Below are 20,805 nucleotides of genomic sequence, written 5' to 3'. Positions count from 1 at the left end.
TAGGAGTCTCCATATCAAGCAAGGAGAAGAAACTAACAAGGCCAGTGTGCCTTCCCTAAGCCTGAAAGGAAAGGAAAAAGATGAATCAAGATCATCTTTGAAGGTGCCTTAGGTTACCACAAACATATTAGATTACATCCAACAAACTTCCTGAGATACGCCAGCCGCCTGTTCTTCATGCGGCATCTCTGTTTCATGTAAAAAGGAAAGAAAAACAAGATTAGTCAATATGGAGGGCATTAAGCGTATCAACAGAATTGACAACACAATAGTTATAGAATGGCAGTCAAATGTTATACGACACTCATAATGCGAAAAAAGAAATACAACTGTGTGCTCGAGCGACGCAGGTTTACATGATTTCTGTATATCCTAGACATGCATAATTTTCTTCTACAACCTTAAAAATAAAACAAACACTGGCCACAAGAGGCCAAATCACCAAGAAGCCGTGGTTTTTAGGACTGGATTAACTTTTTTTTGCTGAGGACTGGAATAATTTGACAAATAGTAGGCCCAGAGTTATCATTATGGTAACCAATGAATCAGAAATCCTGCACCAAGTGGGGCGGTAAAACTATGCGATTAGGAACTGAGATCCATGTGAGCACTAGCATACTTCAGCATACAATCATGTAAAATTAATTCCATAATACAACAACCTTAAAAAGCAGAAATGAAGAAAACAAATCTCATGGAGTAACTCGAGCTGAGGTTCACAGTTCAAAAGCAGCGTACTCGTGACGAGAGTTCATATGATGTATTACGAACCGAGAATGGAGACGCAAGAAGACCACTTCCATTATGGTAACTGCTAACCCCTCCCTCTGTAATTTATCTTAGTACACTTTCATTCTCAGCTTGCAGAACACTCACCCACACGTGTGGGGCACTGTTATCCTACCGAGCAACAACTTCAATTATTATGAATATTTTCTCAATGGTGACCCAAGAAAGCAACTACAGTAGTGACCTCATGAAAAGAAGTGTTTATAAATCATATTATGGGTACAAAAAGCATCTTGAATGGTGCTTGACTAATATATCTAAAATGGCCTAAAAAATCTTATCTAGCAACATTTCATAATTATATTAAACAAAGCCTCTGTTGATGGACCATTCAAAAAAGTAATGCTGGATTACCAGTGTGACAATGTCACCCACAACAAATTTCACCTAGAGGGGCAGTTACTCACGCCCCCAACAATGGAATCCCTTGCGTATGCTTCCTACCCCGGCTGCACGGTGGTGTCGTCCTCCCCATGATGACAGCGCCATTGCCGCTGCTCTCATTTGGAAAGCATCACATGTGACTTGATAACAACACAGATTGATCTCCCAAATAATAGAAGGATGGCAAATTGTATTGGTTAATGGAAATATCATATTTTCTTTGCGTTGGGAGTTATCAATCAAACAGACCGTGGCTAAAAATTCTGGAAAAATCACACAAAATCACCCATGTACATGGATAATTAAAACAAAAATTATTCTTATGAGATACATGGGAGGGTCTTCTCGCACCCAACACGTTCATCAGACCCGCGGATCCCAAGCTTGCCTCGATCAAAGTAATTCCATGTTTAACCTTATCGGCCAGATCAACGGTGAATTTGAACATCCAGCACTTGGAAGACCCCCCCCCCCCCCCCCCCCCCCCCACACACACACACATGATAGAACTCCAGTCAGCCTGGTGATCCCGCCTCGGCGCAGCTCCAACGAGTCCTTCGCTTGCAACCATGCCTTGGTGGTCGTTTGTCTCTCTGACATGCGCACACCATAGTTGCGGCCGGTGCCTATTCGGTGAAGACTTGTTTTTTCGATAAAGCCCTGTGAAGAATTAGGGTTCCATAAATGATTAATCATGATTGAGTTGAATAGTTACTCCTCCTACGATAATTACGATGAATATTATGAAGCACCCGTGATGTACGCTGAGATGAGAATAAAAATAAAATAAGAAAATCACTTCTCGATTACATTTTTGCCCCTGTCCTTGAGGTACTCCCTAGCTTTTTTAGTTGGTACTCTCTCGTATAAGTGTTGGAGTACCAATTAAGATCATCCGTTAGATTAATGGAAATGGATGGCTCATAACCATTTAGGGGTACCGTAAAGGAGCTCAACAACAAAGCAGTAATTTAAAGGATATTAACACGATGTACATTACAAAGCTTTGTAACCTAAATAAGAGAAATATATATTCAGATTCCATAAAGGCAAAGAGGCAAACCTTGAGGGATCATCCTTGAGCGTAGGGAATGTTGGAGGCCAGATCATCATAAAAGGATGGATATCACCAAAATATCTAATCCCTTTCGTCATCTCATATACTTTATGCAGTGTCCTGCACTTGATATCCAAGTAGAGTGCGCATCGACCCATCTCCAAAAATACAAACTCAGCATTGCCCTCCACCTGTTTTATTCGAAGAGAAAAATTGCAACCTAACATACACAAACTGGCCAACATCTCACGCAACAGTCATCTCCCTTGTATTCCCCGATGTGAAGCTGCAGTTCTTTGACATGGATAAGGTATATACCAGCAGCATCATAGACACTTGACAACCTGGTGCTTCTCTCACCATGCTTCGCCCCATGCGGGATGAGCTGAATTGTGGAGAACCTCGAGGACGCCAAATCCAAGACAAGAATATCACTCCAGGCAGCTGCCATATATATTTTATTGTCGACGAGCACAGATTTTGGTTCCGGCAGCACACAAGGGAGCTGGTCCACAACCAGGTTATGCGTGCAACAACATTCACCATCACGCGACGCATATACTTGCACAACGTATTTTCTATCCATGGTTATCTTTATCAACACATCTCTACTCCTAATGTCTCAGTTGATAGTCTTCGTTTCGGGTTTATTTTCGTCCCACCTATCATGATTTTTTTGGGTACCTGCTCCCACCTAACGCTGAGCCGCGTAGAACCAAAAAAAACCTCCTGCCGAGTCCCCCACCCGCCCCCACACGCCTAACCTCCCGTTGCACCCAAGACAAACGAATGAAAAAAACCTACGAAAATTAACCAACGAAAAAAACCTACGAAAGAAAACCAGCGAAAAAAACGCCTGGCAACGTGCGAACGAGCGAGCGAAGCCTTTGCCCTCGAGCGACACCACACCAGATCCTTCGCCGTCGCCCTCGCACATCAAGCCGCCGCCCTCGCCCTCGCAGCCGCCGCCGATCCCCTCCCCCATCTCCCTCCCTCAAACGCCGCCGCCCGTCGCTGCCGCCCCCGCCACCTCCCCAACGCACGTCTCTCGATCCCCTCTCCAGATCGCTGCCGTCTCTCCGGATCGCGCCACTGCCCCCACCCGAACGCACGTCTCTCGATCCCCTCTCGAGATCGCCGCCGCCGCTGTCTCTCCGGATCGCGCCGCCGCCGTCTCTCCGGATCCGCCGCCGCCGTCTCTCCGGATCCGCCGCCGCTGTCTCTACTTGTGGAGTCGCACGACGATCCCTTCCCGGATCCGTCGCCGATCACTTTCAGGATCCGCCGCCGACCACTTCTAGGATCCGCCGCGTACCGCCTATAGGATCTGCCGCCGATCACTTCAAGGTTCCGCTGCGTACCGCCTATAGGATCCGCCCGTTCGTGGTATGGCTCCCTTTCCCTCTCCAACAAATCTGACCTTTGTGTATGTGTTGCGCTGTGTGCGTGTGTGCTCTGCGTTAGTTATGGGATGGGCGTGCTCTGTGTGTGGCTTGCTAGCTTAGCTTGTGTGCGTGCGTGTTCTCCGCCGATTGATGCTTGTATGAACTCAGCGTGTTTATGTGCGTGCTGCTTGCTGCTTGTTGGCTGCCGATGGATGCTTGTTGCGTGTGCATGCATGTGTGTGGTGTTTGCTGGATCAAGCAACAACGACACATGTTGTTTTCTAATTTTGATGCCTGAATATATCATGCGAACAGGAGGCATTAGAGACAGCTTATTGAGATGTACTCCCTCCGTAAACTAATATAAGAGCGTTATAGTGATCTAAACGCTCTTATATTAGTTTACGGAGGAAGTAATAACCAAGTAACACTGAAGAGACAAAAATACGTATTATTATGCAATAGCTAATTTCCTTAGCATGTACTGTTTATAGACAACCATTGCTTGGTTATGCGCTTCTTTTCTATTGGTTGATTATGGACTACATCACTCACTTCTAAATTACAAACTGGATATCATGTTCAACATAAGATCCCATGTTCAAATTTATAGGTGGTTCATCTACTTTTTAATGTTAATTGGTGATAAGAGCAGCCTCACAGTTCAAGACACATCATATAATTATTCTGTATGAACTACCCTAAGACTAATCATATGTACACTTGCAGGTTCGGCTAGCTTTGCTGATGCATATGCCGACATGATAAACAAGATATGCATGCATATTTTAATTTTATTTGGAGATAAGATATATATGCGATACTAATTGCTAAGTCGAGGAAGCATGTGATTTCGATGTTGATACTGATTCTCAAGAAGGTGTGTAGGTTCTCCTTGATACTGTTTTTTTTCCTACGTTGTCGCACGCTTGAAAAAAAATCCTTGCGTTTAGCCAATAGTGTGTAGGTTCTCCTCGATACTGATTCTCATACTTGCAGTGTTGGATACTCTGCTTAACACGAAACTGGAACATGAAACACTGATGCAGGTTTCATGATGGAACTGGAAAGGCCCTTCTGAAGGTATGAGAACATCTACAAACCAATATTGTGCAATAGTATATACTCGTTGATGTGTTGGGGATGATGAGATTTTTGTAACCAACAGTTTCTGAGCTAACATCGAAACATAAGATGTATATCTCACGCTGGACCATTAAAAAATATTAGATTTCCCTACACTTCTGTCATCGAACATCAGAACTACTATTTCAAATTCATTGGCATTTGGTGCTATGTTCTGTACCATATCAGAACTATTTCCCTTTTATTTTGGTGTGGATATATACATGTACGTACACGCATATTAACTATTGGACTATGCATCAGCATTAACATTTACACATTACAATGTACATTCATACATTCATTTCGTACAGAGATCGGGACAAAGGAGTTCTGAAGAAGAAGATTCATCTACAGAATATATAATATGCATTGAAGAAAACAGAGATTCATCTTGGTGAGCACTAACCGTTCATTATAGATTGTTGGCGAGATAAGTTGCTCCTATGACTAAAATTGTGCCGGCACTCTGATTTACTACTGGGTGCCCTTTCTAGAGGTAAATTTTATTATTATTTTGGTCGTGTACGCGGGGGGGGGGGGGGGGGGTGGGGTGTCTTGATTGATTCACTAACTGTTTTAGCTTTGACGTTGTATGTCATCAGCTTGGGTTTGTTCGATCAGAGTTTTCACACATTATATGACTTCGTTAAAATTCAGGTTGCGTTCTGTCTTTTATACTTTAAAAAAATAGCGAGTGAACCTTTTTTGAAATTCGGTCTGCCACATAGAGAGGAACTCATTGGCTCCCCGGCGCCATCGAGCACTGAGGTTGACCAAACAAGTGTGTGAACATTTATGAGATTTGTAATTTGAAAACTATATAAAGCCAAATAACTATGAACACACCCTTGGAATAAATGTGAAAGGAGAATCTGCGGTCTTACCGGAAAAAATTGAAACATTAGCTAGGATTTGTTGGTTAGATTCATGTTGCTCCATCCATTTACTATCAGTTCCTTTCATATATTGCTTCCATCAGAACATGTTGACCTGATTGTCCATGGTTACACTCATCTTCAAATGGCACAACTTGTTTTGCTGCCACATCTTCTCTTACCATACGATGAATAGGTACTATGTTCCATCCCTCTCTTATTTCACACTGCATTAACAATGTTTTTTCAGTGTGTCGATTTGCCTAACTATGCCTTATTGACTACTGATTTTGTTACTAATGTGTTCACAAACCCTGCCTAATTAATTTAGTCCACTATATCTAACCATATGAAGTGTGAAAGTTGATTCTGACTACTTGCCTGGTGGTGTGGTACATTACCTCTTTTTTAAAATTATGAGAGCGGAACGACAGCGTTGGCGTGGACGACTCAGAGCTCAACCCCGTCAAGGGCCGCGAGCAGGAGCGGCATTCTTTTCCACACGAAGATGACCAAGGTCCAAGGGCGCCGTCGGCCACTTTGTCATTGTCGTCGAAGAGTCCAAGCTTGTCCCCGCATCGGTTGCATTGGTGCCGATCAGGTGCTAATCTGAATCCTTGTCCAATTGCAAGTGGCCTATAAAAAACCCTGGGTTGAATGCACATTACCATCACACTGCCATGTAATTTTTGTTGGTACACAATCATGTTGCTGCAGTTCTATTTATAGACTTTTTTGCCATTTTGTCTTTGTGTTTGTCCATGGTCAGATCATGTTTTTAAGCTTGATTGTTATGAGTCAGTAAGGTGAGAATGAGCGGTAATGGTTTAACTAATCATCCCATCATGTTTTTAGTATCATAATTTATTTATGCTAATTCTTTCAACATTATTGCCGTTGATGATTCTAAAAGGTAAAGAGAAATGTTAAAGAATTCATCTTCTGCTATGGCACGCAACCCCGCCGGCTCCGTGGATGTGTACGCAGGCATCGTCCTTAACCGCTGTCTAGCGCCACTACCCTGCAGCTTCTGTGACCTCTGTTGGTCTCATCAGGGTTCCTTCACCCTCCAGCTGCTCACGTGCTTCTCTGTTCGTCGCAGTTCCAGGTCTGCGCGGTTGGGGCGTCAATCACGTGTTCAACGGCATGTCAGAGCAACTCTCTGGCCAGAACCCTGACTATGTGCGCTTCAGGTAATGCAATCTGCCGGATATGTATGTTCACGTTTGTCAGTTGGGTTACACTAGGAGCAGGGGATGTGCACAAGAATTTTCCTGCCCATGTGGTTGCCGGTCTTCTGGATTGGTTTGGCTGCTATAAAAAAAAGTAGAACCAGTTCCACCAAAATCGATACTAGGCTACTAGCAGTACCATTGTCTTCGTCAATTTTGTTCCTGCCATAGTAAGATGACCCCTATTCTTAAGAATACATAATAGAAGATATTGTAGTGTTATGAGATTAGCTTTTACTTCTTTCCATTGATTGCTACAGATTTTGGGAGAACACTGTTGTCCACGTTATATCATATACTTCCAAATTATAAAGCGTTCTTGTTGTATGTAAGTTACCTATTATCCACAGAATACAAGTAGTGGTTCAGAACTACAGAGAAAAGTCTAAGATATTCATCGTTATTGTTGTATGTAAGTTACCTATTGTCCACGTTATATCGTATACTTCCAAATTATAAAGAGTTCTTGTTATATGTAAGTTCCCTATTATCCACACAATCCAAGCAGTGGTTCAGGACTACAGAGAAAGGAAGCACCAATAACTTGTTTTTTCATTTCTTTTTGGTGATAAAACTGGATTTTGCTTTTCCATGATCATGTGTCGGTGCCTTTGTCTCTATCAAATATTAGGGGTAATGAATTTTCCTGTGCTGGATCAACATGCAGATCCTGCCCATCTTGAAGTCATAAATCCAGTGAAGTCAATTTCAGTATATTCAGGACATACCCAGTAGCTTAGCAATTTCCACGAGTATGTTTTGTTTACAATAAAGTTGTGTGCAAAATGTATATGCTACATTATGCATGATGCTCTCTTTTATCAAAGTATATCCATGTGTCTATTTTGTCATCCCGTTGCAATGCACGGGGACCTTCGATTTGATTCAGTTTTATGCTCTACTACAAATAGGGAAATGTGGACACTGGATATCCATTTCTTAGGTGTCAATCTGGTACTTAGGATGTATAGCCTAGGCACGTAATCTGATTTATAGCCTAGGCACTTTTCTTTAAGCATAGTTACCTACGCAGTAGCTGACCAAGTACCACCAATGTTGTTTCTGCATGTGTGAGGCCATAAGTCATATCCCCAAATTATTGTAGTTGTGATTTATCATTGACACAGTATGTGTAGAAACTTTTTTGGTCTAAATGAGAAGAACAATAGTGTCGGGGATGTTTTTTGACCGTTTCTTTTACCTAGCTTCTGATTTCTATTATCAGAAACACATATTTTGGACCTACAGGAAAAGATCTGTAAATAGAGGATTTGCCGAAGCTTTTTGAGTCCCCGATGCATACTAAATACAGTAGTGTTTATGCATGATAACAATCTGGAAAATTGCTCCAAAATAACACTTAAAACATGTAAAAGAAGAAAAAAATCCATTCTGAATTCTAAAATCATCCTTCAGTGTATGCAGCAAACCGCTTCCTTTATGATCTGATTAAAATCGCAGGACTTAATATGATGCATGCAAGGATATACTAAAACTATCACACCAAAGGCGAGGATCCTTGATCTCCACCATAGCGATGAAGCCAGTGTCGGAGTCGCCGTCTTCGCCAAGGATAGTCACAATGACGGAAAGGTATAATAACAAAGTAATTATTTTTAGAACATAATTTTGATGATTTTAGTTATATTGGATAATATTTAGTGGTTTCACTACCAATATAGAAAACCGGTACCAGTTGTACGTTTCCAGCCATGTCTATTTTAATTGCTATTATTTTTGTAGAACATATCCATTGGAGCAAGAAGAGGGAGGACAACATATTTTAGGACCGTGGTGCGAGTATTAAAGAAATGTATAAATGCATGGGCAATATGTTGCTATTTCATGACATATGTGCTTATTAATTGAACATTATGATATATTACGTGCACCTTTTAAGTTTTATTATTAGTTTCCATGCTATACTGTGTTGATGTCTCATGATTTAATTAATCTTTCTTTGAGCTATATATTATTGTTTTGGCACCACTGTTGTTGAATATGTGATAGTGAAAAGTTATATTGCGTCTTCCCTTGATTTTGGTATTTCTTTTCAATTGAGAGAAACAAAGGTACAAGGGAAATTATATTATGTCTTCTCCTGATATTGTGTTTGATGCTGCTGCTAGAGTCTGGCCACACCGCCTGTTCACATAAATCATCATATTGGCAGCCTGGAATATTTGGAAACAAAGAAATAGATGCTACTTTGAGGGTATGCAGCCTTCTGTTCAGGACTGGCTCAGGATGTTCAAAGATGATCTGAGGCTTCTCATGCATATGGTTATCCCTGACTTCTCTGTTTTTTAGATTTACATACTATCTTTATGTGTGTTTTGTTACTGTTTCTCTTTTGTTCTAGGTCTACTTTCACCATGTAAATATTTGTACACTGTGCGACTTTTATATATATATATATTAGGCAAAGAAAAGGAAAGAAGTCCAAATAACCCCCCGGCGTTTCACAAACCGGCCACTTTACCCCCTCACGTTTAAAACCAGGTATCTAACCCCCTAGACTTTCCTATACCATCTGAATAGCCCCCTAATCCATTAGAGTGGTTTTACAAGTGGTTTTGGTGATGTGGCAAAGTGCACCTCATTCCTGACATGCATCCGGCCTCATGCATTCTCCTTCGGGCACAAGTCAACGTCATGCCACTCGGGAAGCATCGTGTCGATGCATGTCATGTCATCAGCACGTAGCTCGCTGAGTCCCATTCTTCTCACGCCGTGAGCTTCTCAGCCCTGAGCCCCCCCTTCTCCAGCTTACCATGCAGCTTGTACGAGGCCAGCAATTTCTTGCACACTAGGCCTCTCTCGCCCAGCACATCACACGTGGTTCGTGGGATCCTTCTGGTCCTCTGCACTGTCATGCTCCTGCTGCGCAGACACGGCGGCCGCGCTGGGGTGCATGCACAACCGGCCAACGATGCAAGTTCAGGCGACCCCTCGCCGTGCGCAACCAGTACGGCAGTGTCTCGTACTCAAGCTCTTAGAGGCGAACGTTTGTGGGGCGGTCGACCATGACGAGCATGACATTGGCACCGGAGTGGCGAGGAGCTGGAGTGTCGCTAGCGAGGCGCACATAATTTCTCTCCAGCTAGAACGCAAAGCTCCCCCGGATACAATACACACGTACAGAGCGGCTGGATGGATTCCCTCTTGAACAAGCATGCACGTACACGCAAGTACGCGCTACCATGTTCGAGCCGGATTGGAGTAACCTAATCGTGATTAGGTCTGATAGTGGATGCTGCCAGCTACCGGCGGCAGCGCGAGCTTGATGAGCTATTTTCAGCGAAAGAAGAAGAGGACGTGGCCGGCGAGAGCGTTGCTAGGGTGACTACGACACACGGGGGGCGATGGAAAGTAGAGATTGCATGCAAGCCAAAACACAGCCGGCTGCTGGCCAGCTGGTTCTGCTTCCGAGTATTACGTCGTCGCGTCGTGTTCGCAAGAGACCTGCCTGCCTGGATGGAGGTCGCGCCGCGCGAAGGTCAACGAGACGCAAGGATGTGAGGGACGCATATACACGGCGATAGCATACGGTTGTGAGGGGAAGAGAGGAACCGTGCAGACGTGGTACGCGGCGGCAACCATGCCATGTCACCAAAACCATCCTCAAAAACCACTCTAAGCAGGGGTAGGAGGTGATTTACCTGGTTTAGGAAAGCTCAGGGGGTTAAATACCCGGTTTTGGACCTGAGGGGGTAAACTGGCCAGTTTACGAAACACCAGGGGGTTATATGGACTTCTTTCCAAAGAAAAGAAGGAGCCTCTCCTGCTGTTTTCTCTATTAAAAAAATATTTATCTCAAAGTACACTAGAAATGTATAGAAACCCAAAAGCTTGCTCTGTTCATGAAATACATATCTTGTAACCATAGTGTGGGATATGCATGGGTTTAACCCACTCAACTATATCGAAGACTTGAAATTTTTCTTCTCCCGTTCCAATTCACAGGCTGCAAGCCGAGGTTGGCTTTTCCTTATTTTCTATGAGGTGTCGTAGTTCTTCTATTTTAATTAACCGCATTATCATAAATACGAAGAATCTCATCTGTTTTAGGTGCGTATCAAAGAAAGAAGCATGTAATACGATTCTAGCTATTTTTCTTTGCAAGGGTGATTTTAATCCTGAGGTAGGAGGGTTCATGCAAGTGGAATTATCATCTCTCATGCTATGCTTAGAAAATAAAAATGAGAGCAATTAGCAATTTTTAATGTATAACATTGCAAAATTGTATGGAAAAATCATTTATTTTGTCAGAACTTTTAGGTGGGCGTGGATGGAGAATGTTGGAAGACATTCAAAGGTAGGATGGTGGGAATGCCTATGGCAATTTGGCAAACTTGAAGAAAACAGATGCGATTTTGAGTTAATGTAGAGCTGAAGGCAAGCTGCTCGTATTCATCTGTTTGGCCAGGAGTTAGGGATGATGGGACTCAACAATTTGATAGATTTAGAGTGAACACAGATTTGGAGTAGGGTGACAACATAGGAAAGTTTTATTTTTGAGACAAACATAGGAGAGTAATAACACAATGTTCGAAGAGATGAGTTGAGGGGCTCGTGATAGATTCATTTGTTGGCCGCGTTTTACTAGTACATGTAAGTACCTGCAAAAAAAAACACATACAAGTAAGAGAAGTCGCCGTTGCCTTAATTCTCTTGAGATGATCTCATGGCGAATGTAGTAACTTAAGTCTTTGTGTAGTGGGCTTGGTGCGATGGCGACCGGGCCTCTCTCGGGGCACAACAAGCTGAGCACTGCAAGTGTTGATCCGCTTCCGTGCCTGCGGATGAGGAGTCTGCCGTTCCTACAGTCCAGGATGGAGGTCGATCCGATGTGTTTGCTCATGTACGTATCCAAGCTAGAACTTTCGCGGGCTGAGGCAGCAATCGGATGAACCCCCGCAGTGATACGCCCTTTTCCCCCGACCCACGCGTCGTCCCCAGGACGGCTAGGCGGAACCCTAGTTGCGCCGCCGCCGCCCCACTCTACAGCATGCCCTCCTCTCGCCGCCGCCGGATGAGTCCGCCGGGCGAAGCCCGCGCCGGAGGACGGTGGCGGCGGGGATCTCCGTGCGCGCGGCGGCCTTGATCTCCGGCGTGAGCCTGTGGTGGTGGGAGACTAGTCCTCGGCGTCTCCGGCCGGCGAGGCGGCTGCCCGGCGCGGCGTCCTCGTCCTCTCGCATGTGATGGGCTGCCGGCTGCTCGTGGCTGCCTCGACGCGATGGCGACCCGAGGTTTCAGTTCTGGCCGTTCCGGGTTCGACCGATCTGGCCTGTCAGCTTCGACTGACGGTGAGGTTGGTGGTCGTGCGTGGTGGTGGCGGCGCCGCCGTGCAGGAGGTGCTTGGGCCAGTGGGTTCGCATGCTGGCGGCGCTGGGATTCCCCATCCTCGTCCAGCAGCGTGAGGGTGCGGAGGTAGGGTTGCTCCGGGCGAAAGCCGACGGCGCGGCGTCTGCGGATGTCGCTCTCCTCCTGTGGGCCGTCGTGGAGCTCTCCGACCTCCTCCGCTCTCGGGTCACTTTCTTCGGGTGAAAGCCTAGGACCTGCGGCGCAGGCCAGACGATGGCATGACATGTCGCTTCCTCTTCTGAGGGTGTTGTCTTGAAGATTGTGATTCCCTGCGTGCTTTCCCGGTGCTGGACTTGTACAGCATCGCGGCAGGTGGCCGGTGATGCGCCTAGAGGTGGAGTGGTGTTCCCTCCCCCGCATCGAAGATGGCAGATCTCGGCGGCGTGGCGTAGTGGAGTCTCGGCGTTCGACACGGGTAGATGGACTCGTGCAGGAGGTTGGAGCTATCTGGCGTCGTGGTGACGTCGATGGTAGGCCTCGCAAGGTTGATGCGTTGGCAAATGCTCTGAAGATGGATCGGTGGAAGACGGCGGCAGCGGCCTTTGAGAGTGTGCCGGACCGGTGTGTGCCCCAGACCCGGCAGTGGCTTGGTTGGGGCCTCCGGTTCTAGATGTTAGGCTTGCTGCGAGGTCTGTTTGGTATTAGGCTCAGACTATCAGCACCCCTTCATCAAGTGGATAGGAGTAGCGATAGATGTTGCCAAAACAGTGGCTTCAGATTTACTGATGTATTAGTTTGTAAGGTCTGCGTGAATAATTAATAAAGTGAGTGTACGCATCGCCCACATGCAACATGCAGAGACCGGGGTCTTCCTTTTTTTTTTTAAGCAACGGGATGAACCGTGGGATAGTTTGCCCAATTCAGTGTGCTTCCTCGATTTAGAATCCAAGCAGACGGGGTGGATGGAGCTCGGGGAAACGGCGAAGAAATTCACGACAGGAGGCTTGGTGGAACCAGGCAACCAGCGCCTTGGATACCGCCGCCGCCGCCGCTGGCTGCGTTGTGCCTTCCATTGGTCTTCGGTGGTATGCGGTGCAGGAAGGTTAAAACGATTAAACGAACGATTCCTCGTCTTGCTGGGCCTGCTCTGGAGTTAAGGCCCTTCAAAGTCCAAACTAACCAAATGTAGCCCATCAAGGCCGAGCAATCAGCAGACATCTCCCGTCCGACTTCCAACTGCTCGCCCCGTCAAGCTCCCCCACCTCCAACGACCGGTGCCTCCGCCCCGCCTGCTCCCCGGTTCCGGCTAGCCGCACCCCGCGCCGTCTGCTATAGCCAGCAGGGGATCGCATGCTGTTCCACGCCGGCAAGAGGACTCGGAGAGCGCGCACGAGTAGGGGTGAACATTCGGTATAAACCCGAAAATTCGGTTTCTACCATTCGGTTTTTTCTTAAATTCGGTGTGGAAAACTAAAAACCGAAAATGGTGGCTTGAAATAGCTAACCGAATATTCGGTCCGGTTTTCGGTTTTATACCGAAATGCCATGTTCTAAGTTTTTCTGCTTAGACTGCAGCAGCGGTACCCTGTTATATAGGCAAAAAAAATCTGCCTTATTTTCTCCGTCGGGCGAGGTGGGACTAAAGGAACCAAATGACCTGAACGACTGTTCCGTAGCATCGTACGCGCAGGCACAAGCTCCACCAAAAATCCCACGTGAGTTGGGCCTTCCATCCTTGCATGGACTACGGCCATGTAGGCCCACCACGCACGTTATGTGTGAGACGTGCTGCAGCAACGGAAAGCGAACGATAAAAAAGGAAAAAAGCAAAGGAAATCGCGTATGTGCGCTGGTTGCGATCGTGGGCGCGTGACTCCCGGGAGACACTGCGTGGACAGGCTACAGAGTACGTCAGCGAGCGATGTGAGCAGAGGGTAACTTCGGTTTTTTGTTCGGTAATCGGTGTAAAACCGAACTGACCGAATCAAATTCGGTTTATGCATGTGAAAACCGAATTTTTCTATAGCAGTGAAAAAACCGAAAATTCGGTTTCGGCTTCGGTTCGGTCTTCGGTTCGTCGGTTTTTATGCCCACCCCTACGCACGAGGCACGGAGGCACAACTTCGGTGGCCGCTTGCTCGCCGTTTGATGTGCTGACCTCCGGGTTCGCCACTCAGCCGCAGCCGCTCCTGCTCGGCAGCTGGAGCGAGGTACTGAACTGAACATTGTACTTCTTGGCTCGATGTGCTCTGTACATTTGTAGTTTGTAGAATTGGTACTTGTTTTTGTTGAAGGAAACAAATCGATGCTTAATGTTGTAATTGCAGGATTTAAATATGGTGGCAATACTCATAATGAAACTCGTAAGAGATTTCACTACGGACTACATATAAAACTCATTACTCCCTCCGTTTTTAAATATAAAACTCTTAAGAGATTTCACTACGGACTACATACGGATATATATATATACACATATTTTAGAGTGTACACTCACTCATTTTGCTCCATATGTTGCCATATTGAAAGCTCTAAAAAACTTATATTTAGGAACGGAGGGAGTACTTATTTTCAAGCAGACTGAAAATATAAACACTTGTGTCAGCAAACAACAGATAACAAAAGTGCATCTGAAATGGCCAACTGGTTATTTAAACCTGCTATTATTTGGTCACTTGGTTTACACTTGGAAAGCAGAAAATCCACATTACACCTGAGGGTACGAACCTTACTTACTGCACAACTTATCAAGAAAACGGGAGAAGGAAACCCTCCATGGCTCGAGGAAAAACAGAGCTCCAAACCAAAGCCAAAAACCAAAAACAACGCCAAGAATTACAGAGTAACACAACCCCACATCGCTTCCGAGTTGTTGTGTGTGGTCTTGAGTTCCCTCATCTAGACAATGTGCGCTCAACGGGAAGCCACAAAGCCCCATATTGTTACTGTAAATTGATGGGTCTACAAGTGTCTGTAGCTGACTCCCCGTGGGAATGGCGCCCGTTAAGCGGTTGTTGGAGAGATTTAACACACCGAGGAACGGCAAATTTGAGATGCTGGGTGGGATAGCACCTGAAAGTTCATTCCATGAGAGGTCAAGGAACTCCAGGAGCTCCAAACTGCCAATGCTTGCTGGAATATTGCCTGATAGATGATTTCTAGACAAGTTCAAGAATCTGAGACCTTGAAGGTATGTTAGCTCGTTGGGGATGTCGCCTGCGAGCAGATTGCTTGATAAATCGATGCCTGTCATTAGTTCAATTGTTTTCTGAAAAGTTTGCACACGACCCTTCCAGAAAATGTTAACTCTCTCTCGGTACTCGTCCACTGACGACAAGCTATCAGGTGGCATAGTCCTTCTAGAAAAAATGGAAATCCGTCTCAGTTGGACAACATCATGCCTTTCAGAAGATGCTGTTGTCCAAGTCGAGAGTTGTTCCATCATGGATGATAAGTTGCCGAATGTACTTGGGATGAATCCAGTAAAGCTATTGTTTGACATGTCAAGTAGTTGCAGATTAGAAAGCTGGGATATCTCGGATGGAACGACACCACTAAAATTGTTGGATGGGAGGCTCAGAACTCGTAGAAGGGGAACACTTTTTCCAATCCAAGCAGGAATAACACCGAAGAACATGTTGTTCCCAAGCTCTAGTGTGATGAGCTTACAGCAACAGGTTTCAATGACAGATGGGAAATCCCCAGAGAAGCTATTGTTAGCAAGATTGAGTGATTGGAGAGGGAAGTCACTCAAGCTTGTCGAGACAGGAAATTTACCCCAGAACCCATTGGTTGATACATCCATATATACCACTGCTTGTAGTTTCCACCAGCAACTTGGGAGCTCACCAGTGAAGCGGTTACTTGATAGATCCAGTAACTGGAGAGAGGTCAATCCACACAAGGCTGCAGGAATATTTCCAGACAGGCGATTGTTGTCCATGGATAGAATTGTTAGATTGGTGCACTGTGACCAATCATGCGACAGCTTCCCTGTCAGCTGATTCCCTGAAACATCCAAGAAGTCCAAAATGGGATGGACACTAAACACCTTTGAGATGTCCCCGGTGAATTGGTTCTGGTCCAATCTCACACGTAATAGGGACGTGCAGTTCTTGAGGCACGGCGGTAGCGAGCCGCTGAAGTTGTTGTGGTTCGCCATGAAATTCTCTAGCGTGAGGCCATCACACAGACTCTGCGGCAGTTCACCGGAGAAGCTGTTCTTCGCGAAGCTCACGTCGGTCAAGCTCAGCCCCTTACCGAGGTCAGCGGGTAAGTTGCCCCCGAAGTTGTTGTCGAACAGGCTGAGGTACTTGAGATTCCTGAGTGATGTGATAGTGTTGGGCAGCTCGCCTTCCAAATGGTTGGTGTCAACATCCAAGACTTGCAATGCTGTCATGTTGCCGATCTCCGGTGGGATTGTTCCGGTGAGCTGGTTGAAGAAGAGCGCCAGCCTCGTGAGCTGCGTGAGATTGCCGAACGAGCTGGGTATCGGCCCTGTGAGCCAGTTGGCGGACAAGTCCAACTGGCTTAGGCTGACCAACTCGCCAATCTCTACCGGAATAGAGCCGGCAAGGTTGTTGCTGTAGAGATAGATTATTTTTAGCTTGGTTGCCTTGCCTAGCTCCGGCGGAATCTTCCCAGTGAACGAGTTTCCCTGCGCTTGGAATGCTATGAGCTCCGGCCAGCTCGTGAACAAAACTGCCGGAATGTGACCGGTGAGTTTGTTAAACTCTATGCCAAACTCTCTTAGTTTGTGCATCCCGGCCAACGCCCGCGGCAAGATACCGGTGAGCTCATTCGCCGACAACTCCGCAAAATTGAGATTGCCAAGGTTGCCCAGCTCTGGTGGAATAGTGGAAACCAGGCCTATGCCGTTCAGGCCAAGGTGTTGCAGCATTTGGAGCCGGCCAAGAACAGGTGGGATCGTCCCACCGAGCGGGTTGTTGCTGAGTTCAAGAGCTCTCAACTGGGGCATGGACCCAAGAAAATCGGGGACGCCACCTTTGAGGTTGTTGGTTGCAACCCGCAGATCCCGGAGTTTCCCTAGCTTCGACAACGACGCTGGTATCCGGCCAGAGAAGGAATTGACTGACAAGTTGAGGTACATGAGGTCGGGAAGCTTCTTCGGCAGCGAGTCCGGTATCGGCCCGGAGACATTGTTCTGCGATAGGTCGAGGTAGGTGATGTTACTGCTCCCTAGAACGAACTCCGGGAAGCCACCAGTCAGGTAGTTGAGGTAGAGCGACATGAAGGTGACGGTGGGCATTGGTGAGAACCTGCGGTAGTCTGGGTTGGTGAGAAAGTTGGAGCCCAGGTCGAAATGCACGATCCCGGGGAGCCTGCTGAGCTGGTGCGGGATGTCGCCAACGAGGTTGTTGTTGTAAAGACGAAGGTCGACAAGGCCAAAGAGATCGCGGAGCTGAGGCGGGATGGGGCCCTCGAACCCGTTGCTACCGAGGTCGAGCACGGCAAGGGAGCGCAGCCGTGAGAGGCTTGCTGGGATGGCGCCGACAAAGTTGTTGCCATTGAGGTCAAGCACGATGAGGGCGGGAAAAGCTGCGGTATCAAGCTTGTTGAGCGTGCCAGCGAGGCCTATCCCCCGGAGCCTGAGGGATTCGACACGGCCGGTGTTGTTGCAGGACACACCAAACCAGGAGCAAAGCCCGGCCACCTTGGCCCAGCTGGAGAGCGCATCCGGGTCGCCCAGGCTGGCCTTCCAGTCTAGCAGCGCCTCGGCCTCCGACTCCGTTGTGGCATGGCTGCGGCCGCCAGAAACCAAGAGGGCGAGGGCGAGGACGAGGAGGATGCCAGTGGTGAAGGCGGCTTCTGGGGGCGTCGACATTGGATGGCAGTAGTGGTGTGTGAGTGACTACCAACACTACTTTGGTAGAATTCGGACTCGAGATTATTTCCAACAGGAGGGGATTTAGCATGTGGTCTGTGGGTTGACTAGTGTAGACCATCGACAAGTGGTCCATGTGTATGTGTTTGTGGAGTGGAGAGCCAACCATAGCTAGCTCTTTCTCGTAAATCATTTCCCGTTCTCACTTCTCAAGATTTTACTGTCTCTAATGTCCAAATGCCCCATGCTGTCCTTAGCGTTTACCTGGTGTTATAATATAACTGCCACAAGTAATATAGATCGGGGGAGTAGCAAATTTCGGGTATTCAATCTGTCATGTAAAAGAAGCTTCAAGAAGACTTCATGGTTTGGTTGACAGGAGCCTTTCCAAATCCATGAAAAATGGGGTGGTGCAATTTTAAAACAAATGATTACTTTGTAGGCTTTGACCAATGAAAAAGAAAAGATTATTTCTCAAATATAGCTTGAACCATCCGGATATGATGTTGATCTTGACCAGCCACCTGTGAGGTAAGATCTTCCATCACAGTAAACTATTGGTAAGCTTGTTGTTGAGGCAGATGAAAAAGGTATTCTAAAAATTATGATGCACTTGGTGGACAGTTGCATTTATATTTTATTTAGCAAAATATATACTTGGTCTGGAAACAGATGATGTTAAAATGTGCAAACCAGTCGCAAAAAGGGCAGGTATGGAACCAATAATCCCATATTTGCTTTCCACCTAAAAGGACCTTCTGGATGGCTACCCGGGATGCTGCCATTAGTATTGACTAGCACAGTGCACTACTCAAAAATTCGTCGTTAACAAGTTCTTTTGTATTTGCTGAGTATGAGAACACGGGATCACGGCAAAAGATCAGTAAGCCGAGTGTGGCTCTGGGCAAAGCGCAGCACACGTGTTTGCCGAGCGTCTACTGCAAAGGGCTCGGCAAATAAATAACACTCAATTTATTTGATGTATGTCGAGAACCTTTCCTATTGCACATGGCAAACAAGTGCCAGGTGGCACGTCCGTTTGCTCTTGACGGCTCTGTCAAGTACAATCCACCTATGCCGAGATTCTCCTCGAAGCACTTGGCAAACTATTTACTAAAATACTTTTTCCCTCACAGTAATCGTTGGCCGAGCTCCCACGCCACAACACTCGGCAAAGTATTTAAGTAATTTCTTTTCCTCCTATTACATATATCTTTTCCGAGATCTATGATCCACCACTTGGTATACTATAATCAGGTCACTCTGTTTTTCCCGAGGACCATTGTTCTCGAAAAAAACTGCCAGTGGCAGCGTAGCTCAGTACAACCTTTCCCGAGTACCTTAGATCTCAAAAAAAAAAAAAAGCTGCCGGTGGCAGCATAGTTCAGTCACCACCTTTGCCGAGCTCCACACTCGAGAAAGCCTGGTATCACCGAGTGATGAACTCGGCAGAAGGTGACAGCACAGTGCAGATCTATCTATATGTCCTGTCCTAAATCCCTGCAATTGACATACATCACATGTAGCACACAACACATATAGCACATCATTATAGCTCAAAGTGACATCACATATGAATTAAACTCATACTCCCTCCGTTCCATATAGATTTTTGCAAAAATCAAACATTACAAACTTCGACCATATCTATAAAGAAAAGTAGATGCATCTAGAATACCAAATGCATATCATTGGATACATCGTGAGTTATATTTTCAGAATGTACATGTTTGGTATTGTAGATGTAGACAGTTTTCTCTATACACTTGGTCAAAGTTAGCAAAGTTTGACTTCCACAAAAATCTATAGGCACTACATTGTGGAATGGAGGGAATATATCCTAACAAGTTCATAACCATAGCTCACGATATAGTTCACTACACGACGCAACCACTTCGCATGTTCAGTACATAGGAGGAGGACGACGGGAGACACATCACCACAATCCTGCAGGAGGAGGAGGAGGAGGGTTTCCTCTCATCATTATTATCGCCCACATTGCCCGTAACCCCTACAGAGGAAGAGGGTCAACATGTCAGCATTGTTCCAAGTTGGTCAATCGGTTAATATGGATAGGCGTCGACATGGGAAAGTACTAACCGCTAAGTCTTCCTGTATCTTCTCCCGTTCCAGCTTCTCAGCCTTCATCCATTCCTCCTGTTCGGCGGCCTACTTCTGTCTAGCCGCCACTTCAGCCTGCAGCCGTGCCTCCTGTTCGGCCGCGACTCTTGCACGTGCGGCCTCGGATGCCTCCAGCGTGACCTGTAATACACGGAGTTCCTTCACATATAGGTTACGGCACAAAGAACGCAAAGACAATGGGATATATGAAATTTACAAACCTTGAGCTTTGAAATCTCAACCGACTGAGTAGTCGGGCGGCTCATTATGGAGGGACTTGAGCTTGTGCTTTGCGCCCGCATCTGAGATAGCTTGGGATGCGAAGACGTGGAGATCGCGCCATCGCCGATCAAGTGGCGGCCACTCCTCTTCCCTATGCCTGCCCTCATGACCACCAAGGGATCAAGGTCCTGCGACATAGGATCAGACTCCTCCCCGTAGGCCTCCTTAAAATGGGTTTCATAAAACCCATATCTGTCATTGGTCGACGTGCTACAGAATTCTGCGCCATCCTTGCCATTATGCCCATGTTTCCATGTCTGCATGATGTTGATGTTGGCCTCAGGCTATTCTCTGATCTACACAAGAAAGATGGTCGTGATTAGTAAAACACAGATGAACCTATAGACAAAAATGACCTTGGGGTTGCACATACCATTCTTTCATGGTATGCTGCGAGGTT

At 46.3% G+C, this 20,805-nt stretch overlaps 1 protein-coding gene and 1 long non-coding RNA gene across 2 annotated transcripts; one reads left to right on the top strand and one right to left on the bottom strand.

Moving 5' to 3' along the window:
* The first annotated feature begins 3,210 nt into the window (after positions 1-3,210).
* Positions 3,211-6,503, top strand: LOC123143055 (uncharacterized). Its single transcript, XR_006470672.1, has 4 exons — positions 3,211-3,616; positions 4,345-4,495; positions 4,615-4,698; positions 5,055-6,503. It is a non-coding gene; the product is annotated as an uncharacterized lncRNA (long non-coding RNA).
* An 8,297-nt stretch (positions 6,504-14,800) lies between these two features.
* Positions 14,801-18,002, bottom strand: LOC123141629 (receptor-like protein 52). Its single transcript, XM_044560722.1, has one exon. It carries the CDS (start codon positions 18,000-18,002, stop codon positions 14,886-14,888), a length of 3,117 nt encoding a protein of 1,038 aa, XP_044416657.1. The 3' UTR covers positions 14,801-14,885.
* Between the last annotated feature and the right edge of the window lie 2,803 nt (positions 18,003-20,805).

Source organism: Triticum aestivum, chromosome 6D, assembly GCF_018294505.1.
Source record: "Triticum aestivum cultivar Chinese Spring chromosome 6D, IWGSC CS RefSeq v2.1, whole genome shotgun sequence".
NCBI lineage: Eukaryota > Viridiplantae > Streptophyta > Magnoliopsida > Poales > Poaceae > Triticum > Triticum aestivum.
The sequence above is the reverse complement of the archived record's forward strand: the minus strand, read 5'-3'. Positions and strand labels throughout refer to the sequence as shown.

Coding starts and splice junctions, on each gene's coding strand:
- LOC123141629 (XM_044560722.1), bottom strand. CDS start 18,002: ATGTCGACGCCCCCAGAAGCCGCCTTCACCACTGGCATCCTCCTCGTC.